At 36.3% G+C, this 21,256-nt stretch overlaps 1 protein-coding gene across 9 annotated transcripts in view; it reads right to left on the reverse strand.

Annotated features, from left to right (window-relative positions):
- Window positions 1-21,256, reverse strand: part of PTPRM (protein tyrosine phosphatase receptor type M) — a 439,008-nt gene that overhangs the window by 275,543 nt on the left and 142,209 nt on the right. For all 9 annotated transcript variants that reach the window (XM_014871229.2, XM_014871224.2, XM_088173300.1 and 6 more), the window contains exons 4-6: window positions 18,489-18,567; window positions 16,270-16,385; window positions 272-446 (exon numbers count right to left, since the gene is read on the reverse strand). In XM_014871229.2, coding sequence (XP_014726715.1) covers window positions 272-446; window positions 16,270-16,385; window positions 18,489-18,567 — 370 coding nt within the window. The remainder of the gene's footprint in view (window positions 1-271; window positions 447-16,269; window positions 16,386-18,488; window positions 18,568-21,256) is intronic.

The following is a 21,256-nucleotide window of genomic DNA, read 5'->3' on the forward strand; positions in this document are numbered from 1 at the left end:
GCTTGTAAATACGTATAGGTCTAAACAGTGCATTTTGGGGGAATATTTAAAACAGCAATCAGCAAGTACCTAGTTAATTAGCCCTGGTTTCTTCTATCACTCCCTTGTTACAGCTGGATAGATTCTTAAGATCTACATAAGCAAAATCTATTTACTGAATCTCTTATCAAGTTTAACTTAAGGCTATGGGTGACATTCTTACTGCATTAGGAACTGCAAGCCCTGATTCCATACACGGAGCATGCAAATCCTGGTTTGTGTGGTGGAGTACCTTTGACTATCAGCTCTGCATAGTTGGATACTCCCACTCCTCCTTCCGTGCGGATCATGCAGCGATAGTTGCCCGCGTCCCGCTTCGTGGCATTAACCACGCTGAACAGAGCCACAAAGCGCCGGGCGTTGAACACTTTTATGTCCTTCAAAGGTGCATCCCGTACATAAATACCCTAGGCACAGAAAATAAAGAATATTATTAGTCATATTAAAAGAAAAAGTAATACTGTCAACCCGTTTTACTTGTCTCAAGTTCCCCAGGAGGAAAGATAAAAGCAGACGTCTGTATGTTACTTTTACGGGTGTGACAGTGAGACTTTTCTGCCTTTCCATGTGAGTTAAACCATTCACCATGAGTGGGCAACCATTAATCTGTGACAGCTGCTTTCAACTCTTTATAGATTACCTAACAGGAAGATTTGAGAGCAATGTAACATTTACTTGCTTAGCATGTTTTACATAAATACTTACATTTATTTATTTAAAAAAACCCATGAAGCCCAGCATAGTCAGTCTGTGCTTTTTCTTCCCTCCCTGCATCTACTGCTTTTGCATTTTGGCATATGCATTTTGTAGGGAGAGAACTGGATGGTTCTCATGGCAGCACCCACCCAAGGGGTTTATCAGTGACCCTGGTAGAAGAGACCAGGCACAGATGTACCAGGTAAATGACCTGAAGCTGTCTCCACCTCTCACTTTCTCAGTGTGACACTGGGAACTGGGCAGTTTCTATTTCAGTGCAGTGTCTTATTGTCAAATTCAACACGTTACATGTACAGCACAAGAAAATGAGCCCTGTAATAGCTGAGGAGCACAAGGAGTGAAAAACGGAGGGGAGAAGACACAAGAAAGCAGAGATGACAACTTGCCACGTCCTTTGACACAAAGATAATGGCAGAGAGACTTGGCCCTCAAATCCTCATCAGAACTCATGCTCCACCTGACCATGAAATAGGATATGTGCACTAGGAACACTCAAAAGCCCACAGAAAATGTGTAACAATTATGAAAGCTGGATGGAAAAAAAAAATCAAAAATCTACTGACAACATTAACCCACAACCCCCCACCAAAAAAAAAACTCTACTGACAATATTAACTTAAAGAAGCAAACAAGAAAGATGCACTTTTCATACGATATGTATTCCAACAAACTGAGGGCTGCAACCACTATTGAAACACAAAGAGAAACTGGAAAACCCCAACTAGCACTTCACAAAAATCACTCTCTCCAGGAAGGCACACACACAGTCTGATGCTACATAATGACACCAGGTATGTTTAGTGGGTTTCTCTGACTTGAGGAGCTTCAAGCAGATCAAGGGCCTTGCAGTATTAAGCTTCTGTAAACCAACAACATATCTGATGTCTATTTTTCTACCCTGGAGTTTGTAGTTTGTCAAGCAGAATTTAAGACATACAAAAAATACTGATCTCATTTTACTATGATCTTATTTGCCACTAAATTGGAAATATCCTGGAATTACAAGTTATAACAACTGAGGTTTAAACAATAGTCACACAAAAATAAACTCATCCATAAATCACAAAAACAAGTCGAAGCTAATTATGCTGTTATACCAAAGAAGCAATATAATTAGCAATAAATACTGATTCTAATGCAGAGTAATGTAGAGTTATTGCCTCTTTAAAAGAAAACATGGGTGATGTAAAGCTTATGTGAAAGAAAGTTTGTAAGATGTCCAAAGAAGAATGTGCTATCTTGCCTTAAAAATTACTCAGCTGTAAATTACTACTGAAGAATTACTTCAGATAATTGACAGCTCCTTAAGATTCCTCAAAGTCTGAGCTGCTGATAAAGTAGCTTCTTGTGACATGGCATGGAAGTTACCAAAACCTAAACTTGGAAAGAAACATTTCAAATTACTATTTCAAAACTACTATTTTTAGTAGTTTTGCCACTGTAATATCCTTCTAGCAAGAATGGCTGCAGAAAACAGAAGATAAGGTGCGGATTAATTAGGATTTTGGAAAACGAGCATTTCTTAAAAGCTACATTATATCTTACCTAATATAACAATTTAATTAATCCTGATAATCAGAACTGCTGATCAATCACAAGCCATAAGGCAGTTTTAAAGTATGTTACTGCAGTTTTCAGACTTTTGAAGGATCCCATACATACCCAAATCTCATGGGTACATTACACCCACCCATATTACTATTCCCATTTTTCTAGTTGCAACATCAGGAAGCATCATGCAGGCTATTTTATCCTGCCCAGAAATAGGGTAAGTTATTCCCTAGGGAAAAACATAATGCCACACACTGATTAATTCCAGCACCTAAACCAGCTCAGCTCATTTAGAGTGTGAACAAACTCCTCTGCTCTACATCCTGCACAGTACACCCTCCCTTTCCACGTGGGGAACCTGCATCCACAATTTACCAGGTCTCTTATTAAGAGTTACCATACAACTGTGTAAATACTTTAAAATAGCAATTTCTTGTTGTTCCCACAGAGAAGGAGATGAAGGGAAAGGACTAGGCAATGCCACTGTAATTTCTGCCTTAATTTGCACTTCATGGCAAGATATGATGCATACACAGTCTCTGCTGGCCCTACACAAAGAACTGTCTCCCACCACACTGTCCCCTCAGACCTCCAAGGGGCTGGCAGAAATCCTGAACTGCACAGTCTGTGTGTTCACAGAAACTGCCAGCAGCCCTTGAAGGCAACCCAGCCCCACAGGACATACTTCCCATCTCTTCCATGTATATTTAGAATGGAAATTGGAATTAATCAATTCACTGTAGCAGTTACAATAAATTACTGCTTCACTTGGGTCCCATAATCTTTTTCACCTTCTGCTGATTCTCAAATATACTAATCTCACCTGATTTTGAATGTTTTAACTGCTGTTCTACAGCTGGAAATTGTAGTTTGATCAAATAATCAATGTACATGGATTTGTGATACATGCTATCCATTCACATACCAACAGTTTTAACTGAAAAAAGAGAAGCCAAATCAGACTTCAGGAGGCACACATCATTTTGCTCAAATGAAAAAGCTAGAGGAGCCTTAAATGTAACTCAACTTGGCTCCACAGAGGATTTGAGCATATTTCCCCGCTACCAAAATCCAGGTGAGAAAAGATAATTAATAGTGGCTTCAAAATTCATGAAAGAGTTCTGGAATAAAAAGCCAGTATTATTATTATTACTGTAACAAAGCTGTAAAATATATGGGATATTATTATCAAATAAGATTATCTTAACTGACTTCTCTTGAACATTACAAACTCATGGAGGCAAAGTGTAGAGTGTCTAATTGTATGCTGAACTCAAACCCATAGAATCACTAGCATGACATTTTATACTAGAACCCAAAGGAGAAGAAAAAAGGCCAATTTTTTTCTTTAGTCTCTTTAGGGAGAAATATTTTCAAGCAAAATATAGTGTCTGGAACAGACAAAGACTAAGAAACATAATTGCTTTATGTTCTACAAGAAAAAATACAGCCCAAGAGAGCAAGATTTCCCTCCCTTCTGGGATGACAGCAAATGAGTAGGAGAGTTGCCTAATTGATTTGAGCCTAAGCATAAAGGAACAGTAATGAAGGTAATGAATTCAAGTATAAGGAAAGTTCTATCTACATAAGCATTGCAGAAGACAGCTACAAAAGCTGTGCAGAAAAAATTAGGAAAAAAAAAAAATCCCACACCTACAACTTCTCTCAAACTCTTATGTCAGCAGTGGACAAATGGCAGAAGACTATTTTTAGTCTGAAAAGATGCTATTTACAATCTGATATATGAATACAGAATAATTTTTGTTATAACACTACCCACACATCCAGCTTCACTCCCTTTATTTGTAATTCACATTTTGTTCTCCCTGACTTACTGCAATGACTTCAGTAAGTTACCCAGTTATGGTATCTTTTTTCCAGTATGTAACAGGCCCATTTCAGCTCACTGTATGATAAATTTCAAGCTCTCAGTGCTGACTGCCAACAGCTATTTCATTTAGAATGGCTAAAAATAGCATATCAAATGAAAATTTGTTTATTAAACATACTAGCACATTCCTCTATAATTTCTTTACAAATAACTATTTTTAGTAGCATTTAGAAAAGTAATTTTTCATCACTCACTAATTCAACAATCTGAACTCCCACAAATAATATATATATATATAAATATAAATATATCACTTATATATCACTTTTGATATATTGTTTTACTATAGATTAGTCATTAAAACTTTCATCTCAGGGTTTTTGAGATTCTGAAATTTACCAGTAGGTCTTGCAAACTCTCACTTTTTACATGAAAGCCTAAGTCTTCTCAAACACATGGTATTTTATTGAAAAATATACATAAAAATGACAAGTCCATAATTTACAAATTCCATTCCAGAAAGGAGGATAAAATTCGTAATTTACAATACAAATTGGTTATTACAAATACTATGGTGCTGGTATTAAGGCCTAGTAGAACAGGTTGTTGGAGCAAATTTGTAGCATCCTGTTTTCTAGGTGGGGCTTTTTTTTTTTCCTTTGTTTAAATACAATTCAAAAATAAATACGATTCTTTTAATTTTCTTTACTTTAGCCCTGATTTTCCACACAGAAGTCTGAGGTTTTACTACTGATTAAGGCTGTTAGCTTTTCCTGCCCCTGGGAGTTAGAGAACTGTGTGAACAGGATACTTCATTCTTTGGAAAGAGGAAGCTGCCATAATCATTTAATGTTAGACCTGCCTGGACTACAAAGGCCACGTCCCCAGGGCAGAGCTATCTCACCTTCTTAGAGCACAAGAACTATGGCCACAGAATAAATACTGAGATCCAAAAATGAAAATAACAGATTCCATTGGCTGCTGAGGAACCTGTGCATTTTAAATGCTCAGAGAAAGCTTTTAAAAAATACAAAATACATATATAAAAAAATGCTACTTAAGCCAACTAATGAAAATATGTAACTCATAAGTCACTTGTAAGAATAAATTTTCTATTAAACAACAAGTTATTTAATAGATAGGGATATTAAAAAAATAAGCTTAGTTTAATTTCAGGATATACACAGCTTGAAAAATCCATATTCCCAGTACCAACACATTAAATGCATATACAGACAGCTTAAAGCACATTAAAATGCACATTATTTTTCCATTTTAGGCAAGTTAGAATGAAAATAAATAGGTTGATAGTTATTGAAATTACACTTACTGGCTCTTCTAGGCAATGAACTAACTCTAAGTTTTTAAAATGAACAACAATTTAGCAGCAACAATCTAGATATTAAACCTTTCAGAAATACTTTTAACAAAAAAGCAGCAGCAATTCAAAAGCATTGAACTTCTGAGATGTTACATCCAGGACTACCAGAAATAATCGTTCTCAAGGCATGTATCAACAATTTTGTGAGAACAGAGTTAAAAGGAAACATCAGTCACTCTCTGTCCCCACAGGTAGATTAGGCAGCTTTTCATGCTTTTAACAGAATAAAGGGTTTGCACTGTCCCACTTCCAAATATGCACATTTATAAAACTCCAATCAGAGTCACATCAGTGGGATCTCAAATAAAACCAGCAAGGCTAGAAGCAATTTTAGTGTAAAATATGTATAAAATAAAAAAATCTACATCAAATAATAATTAATACCTCATGAAAATTGCTTTGCAGAGTTCATGTAATTCCAGCAACTAAGATGATTACCTCTGAATTTCGAGATTTGAGTTCATAACCAAAACAACTGGTTTGTTTTGTTTGTCATTCTAGATTAGAGCCATCACACATCCTGTGATTATCTTGTATGTATTCCATCTGTCTAAGCTAAAAAGTATATTTCACTCAAGTAATAAGGCTACGCTGGAAAAAGATTATTATTGTCCTATTTGGAATTATTCTGCTATGAGACAGAATTGTAACTAACAGATGTAACTAATGGGCATTCATGCAAACTATTATTGTTTTACCATTCAAGAAAGGTTTGTCCTGTCAGTATTTTAATGTTTGATAACTGAGCCTTTTCTTCAAATCACACAGCTCTCCAGAAATCCCTGTTTATTATGACTAAATCTGAATATTGGCTGGAGCTGCCAGATAGTACTGTAAAATATCATTTAAGTTACACATCGAGTAGTCACATTATCAAATATTAAGCACTGACATCTATTTGAAGACACAGTTGCAAACACAGAAAGTAAACAAAGAAAATGCATTTTCTGGAGTCATTAAACTCCGTGTAATTTAACCAAAGCAGTTACTCTCTACTTATACACTGAAATTATTTTGTATCATTCTGACAGGAAAAAATCTGTTATCATTACATAGACATTTTAGAAGTAAGAAAAATCAACTCAAAACCTAAACCCTGTTCAATCTATTTCCTATTTTTACTTTAAATTCCAGAGCAGCTGAGTTTATATCCTCTAACAATTTGCCAGTGCTCACAAAATATGTAGAATTTCAAATCTTCTTTCCATTCATTTTTAATAGCACACAATAGAATATAAAGTGAGTGGTAGGAAACTACAACCTCAGAAACATCTGAAGAAAACAAAGTACTAGGAAATATCTACCTAACAGGGAGTTTAATATTTTGGATAAAAATTGTAGCAATGATCCATGTATCCACTAAGCATTTTGCTGAACTTGCAGCCCTACTTATAAAGTCACTTACTCTAACACTGTATTTTAATTCTTTGAAGTATGCAACACTTAGTACTTCTCATCATCCTTCTATTCCTGTTTAAAATTACAAGAGCTAGGATGAACACCTTGCTAAAAACTGAGGAGAGCATATATGGGAATTTAAATACTCTGGGGCGTGGCATTCTGCAGATGCCAGGCTTATGGAAGTGCTAGAAAGGAGCAAAGTGATGAAGAGAAAATAGGAAATAGAGTTCATTACCTTAATTTTCATCAGTGCACACCATACAAAGTAGTAATGCAGGTCTTTGTCTGCCTTTACTATGCAGCTACATTAAAGGAGACTGAAAACTAGTGCACTCACGCCCCACATTCCCCTCACTGCAGAAGTGTTAATCTTGGGAAGAAAGGCAGAATGGGAAGAAGAAACTCCAAAATGCAAGTTCTGGAGTCAGCCTGAAGTCTATTCCAAAGTTTAAAACAAACAGAATAGCAGGCAAAGCCAAAGCAATATTGAGTCCCGTAAAGCAAGTAAGGAAGAGGAAACCAAGCAAGAAACACACATAGGTTTGAGGATGACAAATCATTAAGGGTTCAGCTACTGCCTCCTGGAGAGATTTTTCCAAATGGAGGAATGAATGGTGAGAAGAGAGGCAGATAAGAAAGCTGTAATAAGCCCCTCAATACTGACAATGCAATTTGTGACTAAAGACAACAGTAATAATAATAATCAGTAGTAAGGAAGGCAAAAGCTGGTTCCTGTAACAGGGAAGCTGATATAGAGGGGTCTGGCTGGAGATGTTTCAGTCTTAATTACTGAGACAGTCACAGTAATCAAGTCACAATTTAACAGCTCCCACTCCCAACACTCACCTTCCCCAGTGGTCTGTTTCCTTCCCACCATTCTTTGGATTTAATTTAATTTCTCTTTGGATTTAATTTAAACTTTACTTTGGTCCTCCTTGCCTCAAAACAGCTTCAACAGCCTTTCTTTTTCTTTTTAAAAAAAAGCTTCTCCTGAACTCCAGTTTGAATAAGGTACCTTCCTCCAAGCAGTAAGTTTGTACATTTGTACAGTTTGTACATTTTACCTACAGTATTCATGGTAAAGGTCATTGTTTCTTCCTCCCAAAGGTCCAGCATAACACAGAAAACTTACTGAATTGATTTCATCAGTTCCCTAATTCTTACATGTCCTTAAGTGATTCTACTGCTGCTGACTCATTCGTATCAAGGCAGTCTTCAGGATCCAGAAACAGGCCAACATCGTGCACTCTTGAAAAGAAAGCTGCATTTAACCAGCCCTCTGTGGCACAGCTCAACAGTTTCATTATCTTAGGTCTGCTCATCACCATTTTATTATTTAACACTCCAGAATAACTGGAAGACTAACACATCACAATGAGTTTCTTGAAAAGGGAACACTTGGGTTGGTGCATTTTTAAAATCAGACAAGAATTTCAAAGAAGTTTGTCTGATAAAGATAATCCCAGAACAACTTCATCAAATGAGAATATATATATGTGGAGAGGGAGGAGGGGAAAGGTTTATGTGTATCCCCTCTGACTTACGTCCTTAACTGTCTGCAGATAAGCAAATTTTCTGAAAATCAATGTATGTAGTCAATTCATTAGTATTTGGTAGCTTCTGAATACCTCAGACACATATCAAAACAGGGAGAAAAGGAAGAAGAAACAAGAACTATTATCACCTGTTACCACAAGTATTTTTTCCAGAGTTCAAGCTTTGTATCATCCTTATAATACAAAACTAATAACTATCTCTCTTGCATGGTACTTCTGACACTACAGATATAACATGCAACTTCAGCAGATGTGGAAGATCAAAATCCACTAATTGCTCAGGTCACTTGCAAACAAACTTTGCCAAGCTTTCCCCAGGTCTCTTAAGGTTTTGCACCATTGTCGATAACGAAGGTCCCAGTGGATTTAAGAGCGTACAGTGTACATCTAAAAGCAAAACTTCCATAGTTCATGAATGTTTCAGATTTACTTCTCTCCAATCTCTTTTGGACACTGGAGATGATCAAAGAGACAACAGATGAGGAGCAAAATTTTTGTGATAAAAAGTCTTTTGGAAACTTTATTGCCTCTATTAAAAGTTTTCAGACCTTGCATTGCCTTCATAAGCCGGAACAGCTGGGTACACTAGTGGGATACCAAATGCATATTTCAGTGTCACAAACACACTCTTGGCAGAGAAGATTCACCTCTGCTAGACAGGTAATGAAGGAAGGCATTTGGAGGACACGACCTATCATCACTCCTTGCAACCTTATGGATCACCAGCACCACTACAGAACATGTCCCTCCCTCTCTATATACAGTACTTTTTTCATAATGCATCAAGGGCTGTTTAGGGTTTTAGCTTTCTTAATAAAACAATCAAATTTGATTACATCCCCTTAAGTTTCTTTTTTGGCATAACTACCAACATGGTCTGTTGTGCTTATTGACCCAAAGAGTTTCTGATTTAAGGGTTTTGTGTAATAACATAAAACTTCACAACTCTTCAGTTAAGTATTTTCACCAAATTTAACTATTTTGGGTAACACTTTCACACCATTTAGGAATGATGAGGCTGGTACACGATGATAGAAGTGACGTTTATTCTTCCACCTACCCTTATCTGAATTATTTTAGTACTAATAACAAAATTCACTGACATTTCTTCATGGTTACGAACATTTGGCTTTTTTGTACCAGATATTCCAGTCTGGGTGGAGTTGGAGGCGTAGCCTGTAGAGCAGCTTTGCTGGCCTGGCTTCAGTGTTTCTCTAGGGGAGAATATAAGGCTTATTTCTGGCTCCACTGTTACAGTGCCACCATCCCACACCAGTCATGGAAAGCAACAGATTCAGAATAGCTGCTGCACCACCAGCCATTTGACCTTTTCCAGCTGTGCCTTTCACTGCCCATAGCACAAGAGAAGAGTACCCAGCACCTGCTGTACCACTTAGTGCTGCTGGAGCTAACCTGTAACAGAAAACTCAGTGTCCAAGGGGGAAAGTCACCTTTAATGCACATTTCCACCATACTCCAAACACATTCAGCTGCACACAGCTTATTAATAAAATCACTAGACTCAAAGGTTTCTGCCACTGCCAAAACCTCACTGAAGTCAAGACACTCCACAGACAGATAGATTTCAAGATGACATTTTGCTTCTTGTGTATGTTCACTAGGATTTATCATTAATAGTCCACAATTAATTAATTTCTAAGTCTCTGGTACTGCTAATAACTGAAGATAAGAGAATTCTTAGCAACAGAGAATTATTAGTTAAATCTATATTCAGACAAGAAAAAAAAACAGTGAGCCCAGGTAAAAAAATGTATAATATGCATCAGACGATTCATATGCAAGGCAGATAAAGAGGGAAAAGGTTTCATCAAAGATCACAGCTCCTCAGACACTGGCTAACACAAACACAATACAGATCACAATCCTCCTATACTCTGTTCTTCATAGATGTTTTTCTGCCATACGGTAAGATTACTGTGCAATTACTGAAAAACAAGCGAAATTATTAATGACAATTAATAGAAAATACAGAATATATACTGCAAAAAAAGCATAATTATATACATGAGTGGCAAGGGGGATACAAAGAAATTAACATTCCAAAACTTGGAAATAATATTAAATAATCACCTGAATTTAAAAATAAACTTTCACCTATGCAGTAATGTATAGTGTCCCTTCCTATAGGACATTAATTGCTCTTCTAACAGTAAAATCATCTCAAGTTATCTACAAAAAAACAAATCAGGATGCACATATTTCAGGGTGCATGCAATCTTGCAAAATCTTTAGCTGACTGATGTCATAAAAGCTCTTCTCAAGGTAAGGGATTCTAGACAATTTGCAGTGCACAACGTGGTTTGACCAGTCTTGGAAGACTGAGCTATTGATGAGCAGGAGGAAAAATGCTCTTATGCTCTCTTGTAGTACACAAATGCATCTACTCATCAAACAGCAAATACCTGAATGTTCAAAAGAACATCTTTATCTCATTGTACAGTTTACATTAATAAATGTTGTTGTTACCAAGTTGTTACACATGTGTACGATTTAATAGTTAAATCACTGCTTCATTATCTTAGTACTCAAAAATGGCCTTAACCTTTCCTTCCTCAAGTGCTTCAAAACTTGGCAACAAAAATTATAATTATGGGAAAGTCTCGGAGGGTTTACAGCACAACAAAAAATTCCTATGGAAGTCAAACTTCATTCACCTTCTGGGTTATTGTATGCAATTTACATAAACAAGCACATGCACACACACATGCACAATTTTGTATATCCTATAAATCTTTTTGATTTTAATCATCTGCCAAGAGTCATTTTACTGGTTCTACATTCTTACAAGGATGTTTTTGATATCTCTCATTTGGTTATGTGTGCATTCCTGAGGAAAACAATTTGCTTTCCAGAACTCCTTCTGACACAGGATGGTATCTCTTCCTTTGAAAAAGTAATAAATAATGCACACATGTAGTTTTGTATATAGATAAATAAAATCTTTCATAGTCTTCACACCTTCAGCAGAAGATTACCAAGGATACAAAAAAAATTACAGGGAATAAGGTGAAATACAGCTTTCAGGAAAGAAGAAAGAGAAAAGCTAAATCCAGGAAATAAACTATTTATGTAATTAGAAGAGCGATCGGCCATTAAAGTGATACTGTTCTTAAATTTCTTGGCTGCAAATGAACCAGTACACATCCTGCAAGCATAAACCAAAGTATGAAAGATTTCACCTTCTCCCCTTTTATCAAAAAATATTCATTAGTCTCTTGCTACTGGTAAATCTTATGATGCTGCTTACTACACCTGTCAGACATATCCTGAGAGCCTATTGTTATCTGCTTGCCTTCAACAAATTTCTACTTTTAGTTCTCTATTTCTGCAATAAAATTTATATGTTTGAGAATTACATTTTAAAGTAACTATTTACATTTCAACCACGTTTTAGAATAAAGCCAGGAAAAATAAATTACTGCAGTGAAGTGATGACCTCTCTTTTTCATCAGCTATAGCTTTCCACTCTTTGAGGAACCTCTCTCAGGAAAGGCTACTCACACTGAGTCAAAGCACATATCTGAAAAATGCAATTGCAATATCAAAAGATTGTGTTTGATATTAAAATGGAATTTCATTATATCTGGGTATGATTTGACAGCAATTTCCTGTAATCATACTGTAGGTCATTCTAAGAATAAGAGCACATTGAGGCAACTGAACAAACCCACTGCAAATAATGGGAAGCAGCAGATGAGGATAGGAAAATAAGGAGATGGAGACAGGCCTCAGAAGCTAAGGAAAACCAAGCCAATTCTTTGCAGCAAATAGGCTGCACCAGAATCAGGTTACTTCCATAAAGGAATTCTACCCCCTCTCCTCTGTAATTCAGATTTGTGTTTCCTATGCCAAATTACTGGACACTAACAGGCTTTTCAGAAGACTGTCTCAGCTGCCCTCATTTGACTGTTAATGGCTCAGTGTTCCACCTTTCTTTCACTTCTTTCCAACAGTGGGAGCACAGTTTTGCTCAACTGTTAAATAGGAGAGAAAGAGTCATCCCATATTGGCAATAACCTGTGTTGTTCACAAATGTGAAAATGTAAGCAGATTAGACACATCTGTTAATTGTAGACATTCAGATTTATTTTTAAGGTATGTTTGCATTGAGAAAACAGCTAATGAAGTTGTGAATTCATAAACATACAATCTAACCAAAGACCTTATTACCTGGACACTCATTAAAATGACAAAAACAAACTTGTGTGATATTGTGCCGTATTCTTGAGTCCTTTCATTTGCATTTCATCTGAAATAGTATCACTGAAAATACCCACAATTTGCTGTCAGATTACCTGACAAGCTTGTGAGCATAGCTCATGAACTAGGGAGTATGGCTGCATAGTGGAATGAGGAAAAATGTTTTTCTGGACTGTGCAGTAGGTAAACAGCTTTCTGTCTTTCCCGAAAGAGTAAGTACTGATCACAGCATCATGAAACAAATTTCATGCCTCAGTGGTCTAATTTGGGCAGCTAACATAAGAATTGTGATTCCCTCAAGGCCTTTTCAATTGCAAAAAGTTCTTCAATACTCCATAAATTAACAGACTTCATGTTCCACAGGGAATAAGTGTGGAAGGACTTGAAAAGAGAAAAAAAAAAGAGAGGGAAGTAAAGTATGATTTACAGATTTCACTTAGGACTGCTTCAAGGCCTGGGCATTATTAGACTAAGAACATCTATGCTGCTTTTAACGAGTACTTAGGAAAGACATGGAGACTAAAATAATGAACCAACTCACAACAATTCATTTAGTTTAAAGAACATATAGCCCTCACAGTCTAGCAGACTGAAAAAAGTAAATTTGTTCAGATAAATGTGTACCTCTAAACCTGAAGTCTCTTGCATAAAAGCAGAGGTACTAAATAAAAGAGACAGAAGTACAGTAGTGAAATCCTGCCACTACTGGCAACTGCAGAAATGTCACTGAATGCAGTGGGTTTGTGATTTCACCCTGGCAGTTTACCTGTACTTCAGACTAACAATGTGAACCTGAGAAAAAATGACAGATACTGGAAATCATTTGGGAGCAAATTATCTCACAGTATTCTGAAATTGTCAAATCCAAACTGATCAGGCCTCCTGATACGACTTACATGGTGGAAATGCTGAAAAGCCCCTGATAATATCACACAACGGTATTTATTTATTTATTTACTATGTTTTACCCTTAAGGTTTTAGAGGTGTAACGAAACAGACAACCAAAAGGAGAGTAGAAAAGGCTTAGTCTTTTTGGTGAACAAACTGAGCATATCACAGAGATTGTCTGATTTGTCTGCACTATCACTAAAGCCTGAACCCCTCTAACCTGAGTGCTAGCATAAATGTTCCCAGGGAATGGTGTTCATTTTATTCTGGTTTCAGTGTATGTAAGAATGTCTTTTAGTAAGATGTTTTGTAGTTGAGTATCTGTTTTAGTGCTGCTGGGAACACAAGATCTTCAGTGTCCCTTTAACCAGCCATGTGATGTAGAAGATAAGATACCATGTTTTCTGACAGCTGTTACTGATAGCTGCACTGCACTCACAGTCCTGCAGCAGTGTCATGAGATGTCATACCACGCACACACAGAATTCCTCAGCATCACACCATGAAACCAGAGAGTCAGGTGATGAATGGACAGCTGCAAGGGCTGGGGATCTGTTAGCCAATAATGACCAATAATTTTAGTGCTCTAAAATACAGCTGATCCTGTAGGGAACTGTTATCTCATAGCCTCAATTTGCAGCATCCCACACATGGAGCTGTTTGATCAGTCTTACTGTAAGTTGCAGCAGACATCTGTGGAAACTGGCAAACAAGTGCAAAAATAAATCCAAGCTATCCAGGAGATCCTGTCAACTTCTAAAACATCCTTTGCAAAGGCACACCTGGAATTTGCACAACTTAGGCTGATTAACAGGGGGACCTACAGTTGTACAGGCAGAATAAATAAACAGTGGCCCTGTAGGAAGATAAAATTCCTCTAAAATTCTGTCACTACTTTCTTATCCTTCATATAGGAAAAAAAAATCTCATAATCATGTATAAACAAGGAATCAATTAAACTAAGCTCAGATATTTTGGAAACGCTACCCTGTTAATAAAATAGTTTTGTATTACATAAAGTCTAGAAGGATATTTAATTTCTACAATAAAGAAACTGCATTCCAGACTAGTAAAAAATTTATGTGTGTCCTAAATTTTGTGAAAAAAATTAAAGGTGAAATGATACTGTCCTGAAACATTTGGAAAAACTGAATGGAATGAGGATTTTCTTATACTGAATTCTACCTTCAGGTTTACAATGAGCATTACATCGAAGTTCAAAGATTCTAGAAAAGGATATAATTGATGAAATAGCAACCCTTTATTTTCCCATGCATGCTAAATCCTTTCATCACTAGAAAAATAATTCTTTCAAAAGATCTTGGTGGTGTAGGAAAGACAGGAGTCTAATTCTACCAATTCAGATGTGAATGCTGTCTTTAAGGGGCTGGAACACGAAAAATAAATAAATACGAAACACGAAAAATATCAGCCTTATATCAGCAAGAGATTGGAAATACCCATGGCAAACCCAAATAAAGCCAAAAGAGATTTTCATTGCCTTCAATGTATTTGATCAGGCCCTTTCTGAACAGGCATACCTGTTCATCATTCATATACAGATAAACATGAGGCTTTGCTTTCCAAGTGATTTTAATTATTTTTGTGTGTGTCAGATTTCTTGTAACTAATCGGTTGTTTAACCTGACATACTTAAAGGAGCAATTTACAAAAAAAAAATGCAAATGCAAATTTGCAAATGCAATGGAAAAGGATAACTATACTAAAAGCCTGAAATTGTTTAAAAGCACAAATAGAGAATTTAATTTCTAAGCCCCACCTGTTACCACTGCCAATTTCACCTATCCCTCTTTCTCCACTTACTGTAGCTTAATCTCACTGATCTTCTCAGACATTGTTTCAATTATTTTGATTGCCCTTCCTTCCTCTCACAGACAATGTCTCAGTTCTGGGATGTTGGTTTTCATGTATGGAAATCACTGGGATCTGGAGGCTGCTGTATTCCTAGTGCTAAGTCCAAACACTCATTATTGCTTGCTGTAGGGAACAAATCTGTAATGGCAGCAAGATAGCTGTTAAACTTTCACCCCCATTATTAAAAGAGATCAAGCATAAAGGCATGTTTTTGATACCAGGCTACATATATGAATAAGGGAACACTCTTTTTACTGAAAAAAAAAAAAGTTGGAGACAGACTTTAAATCAAGATCTGACACCCATCTAGAAGCTACATTACTGATTAAGTAAAAAACAATGGACTCAAAGAATATAAGCAAGATGCTTTGGCTCTGTAATACACAAAATCAGATTTGACTGTCATACACGGTCTCCTCTACACCTAAACTGTAAGAATGGAATTTTAGCTGAAAATACTGAATAGAGATAGAGGAAAGCCAAGAAAATCATTATGTCCAATACTGCAATTAGCACAAACATTATAAGAAAGGCATCTGTTCTTCCCTGGGGATTTAGCCTTTACTCATGATGGCCACATGTAAGGAAAACAGAACCTTCATTTTTAGTAAGGCAATCCACTGAAACAAGGCAGGGGAATCTTCCAGTAGCATTTCCTACAATAGAGTACCTACCATGCAGCAGCTCAAAGGCATGACAAAATCTAATATTAATGAAATGGACAGCCCAAAATTTTTCCACATTTTACATTCCTTTCAGAGTCTCTTCTCTCTCCAGGTATCAGTCCATTAGGAAAAAAAGAAATTACCTGTAACCAGAGTCTGTCACTTGAGTCTGTTCCACCATTGGCAGTGCACTGAAAAGTAGCAAACTGTCCTGCATTGACTTCCACACTCTGAAGACGCAAGAAATGAGGAGTTTTTGCTGTTGGAAAAGATACAAGTGGTAAAGTTATGCAAGACCAAAGTACTAGCTATAAAAAATACACCAAGCAAATGAAATAATTTTGCTTTAAAAGGTACAAGTCACTGACTACACATTAAGATTCTAGGCTGGTTTACTTCCAAGCCTTGGAAAGAGCAGAATAGAAGGGTGCTGTGTAAATTACCTGAGCTCAGCATCCCTCTTGTCATAACCATCTATTAAAAAAGACCATACTGGAAAATAACAATGTTTTGAAGACAAACCTATTAGATGCTTACACTACCAACTAAACATCATTTCTTACTGGCTTGTCATCAGGAGAACAGGTTTTTCTTTTTAACCAAGTATATAATGTCTATAGAAGTGATCCTTTGGAAAAATGCAGCCCACCAAACAAGTACAATATTAACATAACACTCCTCACCAACTACAGCTGTATTCTTTAAACACAATTATTTTCTCAGCAACACTGCAGAAAAAACCCAAAACACAACACATGTTCTCCACATCAACGCTATTTTTTCATTTAGAAAGAGAAAACAATCTCAGTAAAAATTAAAGTAATATATCTACAAGTGAGCTAATGAATGAAACTGATATTCAAACAAGAATTATATCCACTGAAGTAAAAAAGACAGTGCGTGTATTTTTGTTTTACTAGAAAGAGTCAAGCATATAATATAGAAAAATATAGATATTTGATACCTATCCTTTAATGCACAATATTCCCCAACCTACTCAAATCTTATAGCAGCCAAGCAGACTTCTTGCACTGTCTACACTAATGGATAAATCAGGCTTTGACATTGCACTTCAACATGAAAATCTTGGTACTAGCAGTAGACTGGCAAAGTAAACATCTATTTTCTAGCAGAGCATTACAACCATTTAAAGTGTTGAGGATAGTTTCTTAAAAATCCTTATTGCTGAGACAAATACTTGCACTTGTAAGGATTTACAAAGAAGTTGCTAAATATTCAGTGCAAGACAGCATAAGAAGGAGGAGATGGAATAAAATAGCTCCAATTAGTATCTAAATATGGGATAAAACATTTTTGTAACTATCCTCATAGCAAATTTATTACACATAAAGCTGTTTCTTTTCTTAAAACATTTTCCAATTAGGACAGACAGAGCTTAGGCCAAAATTATCCACTTCTTTGCCTTCAAAACTATTAATGTGAGAATACCCAGTAAAATTATTCAGTATGTTCCCCATTTCTCTGCTGTCACTTTTTTTTTTTTTTTAAATTTTTGTTTAAAGAGTTAATAATTCCAGAACTATTTTTCTGGGAATATACAGAAAGAACATCATTATGAGCTTTACAAAGTTTTAGACATAGAGTAGTTTTATTTCAATTTTCACACTTTTTCAATTTTCTTTAGACAATTTAACTGGTTTGATGTCCTAACATTTTAATTACTTCATCAAAGAACTTTTCATTAAAGCTTTTGCATTTCAATAGTGTTTTGTTACAACTCTTCATGCTATGGGCTATAACTCAGTCTCCACAGTAACAAGAACTATTTGCAGGTTTTGAGAACTGATTGGTAAAAACACACAAATTAAACCTCTCAAGATCTGTATAAAAAATTAGTAAGCCACTAAAATGGTGCTTCAGACTTATCCTACCTAACCAAGCATATAAATTCAAAATGCAGAAGCACCTATACTTTCTAACAACATGAGAGCCTGCTGTGTTTATTAGAAATAAGTGACTCAGAAATAACAGCTGCTGATTCTGCATAACTGTCTCTGTATTTGAAGAAATGTGTGTGTCTTCTTGCCATTAACACTAAAACCATTTTTATGAGGTGCTTTGGTACTAACCAATAGAGCACTTTTTATTTGGAATCACAGCTCTTACTTAAAAGTAAGCTCTTACTAATAAATGCATGCAAGCGCAATAGGGTGTAAGAGGAACAATCTCACAGATGTTGGTGTCTTCTTCCCCACTCAGTCATTTGGTCAGTAAGATCACAACCTACAATTCCATGCATGATCTTAATACATCTTATTTAACAAACGGCATGCATGTGAAGTAATGTTTTATTTAATTTATTTTAGGGGGTCTGGCTTTACAACACAAGATAGGTACTTACTACATGGATGTCCTAGAACTTTCACCTCATCAATAGCCACATATCCAGAGTGACCTGAAGTAACAACTTCAAAAACAACCTGAGAAGCAGAAAGAGAATTTCAGTTAGCGTCTTTGGAACACAGGAAAAAAATAGTTTTTCATGGAAAAATACATCAACTCTTTCAGTATCTTAAGAACACCTGGAAAACAAAACACAATCACAAAACCCTCAAAATGTGTTGCTCTCATCATTAAAATTAACCAGTACTTAAATTACATTTTTTTCATGCTAACATCATTTTTTGAGATTTACAAGCAGGATCATATATAGCTCACAGTAGAAACAACCAATCTCACAAATATTTGGTCTGGCAAAGCAGTTATGTAATAAATGCCTGGAGTATTAAGATCAGTATTTCATTTTCAACTCTTTGTCCGAGTGAAAATAAAATCAGAATTAACTGTTTTTATTTTAAAAATCACAATTCTGTAGTATACAGAGATTTGCAGGGTATCAGACACAAACATACCTATTTTCAGGACTGTATTCTGCATGCTTTTAATTTTCCACCAAATGCAGTGAATTAACCAAAGCAGATCCATTTGCCACGGTTTGTTTAATGGCTATAAATAGGTCACAAAATAAATGGTCCGTTCTTGTCATTTGAATTGAGTACACTCTAAAATAAACCTCTCCAAAGTTTGGCAGCCTCAGCTTTGAACATCCCAAGAATGTTTATATGCAATAGAAGAAAATATGCCAGTAATGTTAACAGGTACATTTCCACATCAATGCTCAAGAAGTTCATGCTAAAATCCAGGTTGTGATTTCTTTTTTTTTTTTTTTAAATACTTCACTTTTGCTCAGGAAGTTAACTCTAATTGCCTTTTGTAACTGGTCTCAGGAAGCACCTTGAGGAGGACAAAGCTTAGAAACCGTTTTTTGCACATATGCTGCACTTGACATTGGAACAGATGCACACTATGTACCACATCCCTTACTGAATGATACAGAATGCAAATATGTTATAACATACAGCTCCATAATATATCACAGTTTCTTGATGTTGAATAAACACTCTCAGAACACCAATTCTGATTTTGAAACAAACCTTGAGGTAATAAAAACCTTCATGCCCTTCTGCCTCTGCCATCTCCCTTCTTTCTCACTGCTCTGCCTGTGGATACTAATCTTGTTCTCTCCCAGATTTCTTCTTCCTAACCTCCGTCCATTTCTCCCTCCTAGTGCCACTGGAGTAAAACTGCTGTAAACATGGCATTAACTCCACATGGCTGAAAAGGAAAAAATATTTTTCATTCTACTTCTGCCTCCTGTCTACCCAAAAATTCAACCTAAAGCACCAGTGTTGTCACTACATGAATTGTGCAGCAAGAAAAAACCACAAGATATCAATGAGCAAAGTCCAAATATCGTCAAAGAAATTTTTCAGAAACAAGTTTTGCAAGAAAAGGGTTGCTCAGTTGGCTTTCTAAATGCCAGATGGCACTGTACTGGCTTTTAAAGTTGGTGTTACTGATCCACAGCAACAGGCTGAACAGGATATGGATTTGGTTCCCAGCACTTAGTAGAACATCCAGAGCAACACCATTCAAAATTTTGAAGGCTCTCCTTCCTACAGAGAAGAAAATGAAATTGGTCTTAACTATCCTGGGAAGCAGAAGTTCTTAATGAAGAAAAAGAACAAAGACTCAGTGAATAACCTGCATTCAGAGACCTGAAATAACTTTTCTAACCATGATTATTACCCTCACCTTAACAGTCTTGAAATGGAAATAGAGAGGTGATGTGCACTAGGTAATCTTAAGTTTTAACAGCAATGCAAGACCTAAGAGTGCAGCTCCTGCTGTCAGTCAGTGAACTTGGAAAAAAGAACAAGCATTTATCTCTATTAAGCAATACAAAAAAGTTGCAAGTTCCTCATTTGTATTACAATCTCTGAAAAAAAAAAAAAAAGGCAATTCTACTGATGCTCTTGAAAAAAAGCAAGAGAATGTTTCATTTCCTGAAGAGCTACCAGGCCTGTTCCAAACTGGGAACATCTGAAAGACCACAGGTTATGAGAGCCACGGCATAGCCCCAGGAACCTGCAGTTAAGGCAGAGATGTTGCACCACGGTAGTGGAGAACAGGGAGCAGACAACCAGCTCTCAGAAATGATGGAAAAGTTTCCCAGGGAAATACACTATCACAAAAGTAAGTCCTTGAGATAACTGAACCTAGGTGTGGATGCAAAGATCTGCCTCTTAAAACACAGAGGGCTGGGGACAATTACTGATTTGTTTCCTGTATTCCCTAGTGGCTTTGAGTTTCCTCTGTTAATAAGAAAAATACATTAACAACTAACTTTCTGGGTTTTATTGAAACATAACCTAAAAACAAACAAACAAACAAACCAACAACAACAAAAAACAAACAAACAAAAAAAACCAACAAAAAAAAACCCAACCCTCTCTTTGCTATGGAGCATTCACCATAAGAGCAGCTGCACAAAGCCATCTGAAAAGCCTACCTGATCCATGTTCCCATCACTGCAGAGGAAACTATTTTTTTTCAGCTTCTCAGCTTTCAGATATTCTAAATTCTAAAAGATACCCTGAGGAACTGGCACATGCACACCTGTGGAGCAGCCAGCCAAACCAGTCAGAAGTTTTCTGCTAAAAATGTTACTGCCAAGTAACACGGACTTAACTAATTTTTTAAAAATGCTACCTAAGAGTGTCTTTTCCAAAGAACTACCTGACTTCCAGCAAGACCAATGACCTGAGC

The sequence above is a fragment of the Sturnus vulgaris genome, chromosome 1 (genome assembly GCF_052056855.1).
Source record: "Sturnus vulgaris isolate bStuVul1 chromosome 1, bStuVul1.hap1, whole genome shotgun sequence".
Classification (NCBI taxonomy): Eukaryota; Metazoa; Chordata; class Aves; order Passeriformes; family Sturnidae; genus Sturnus; species Sturnus vulgaris.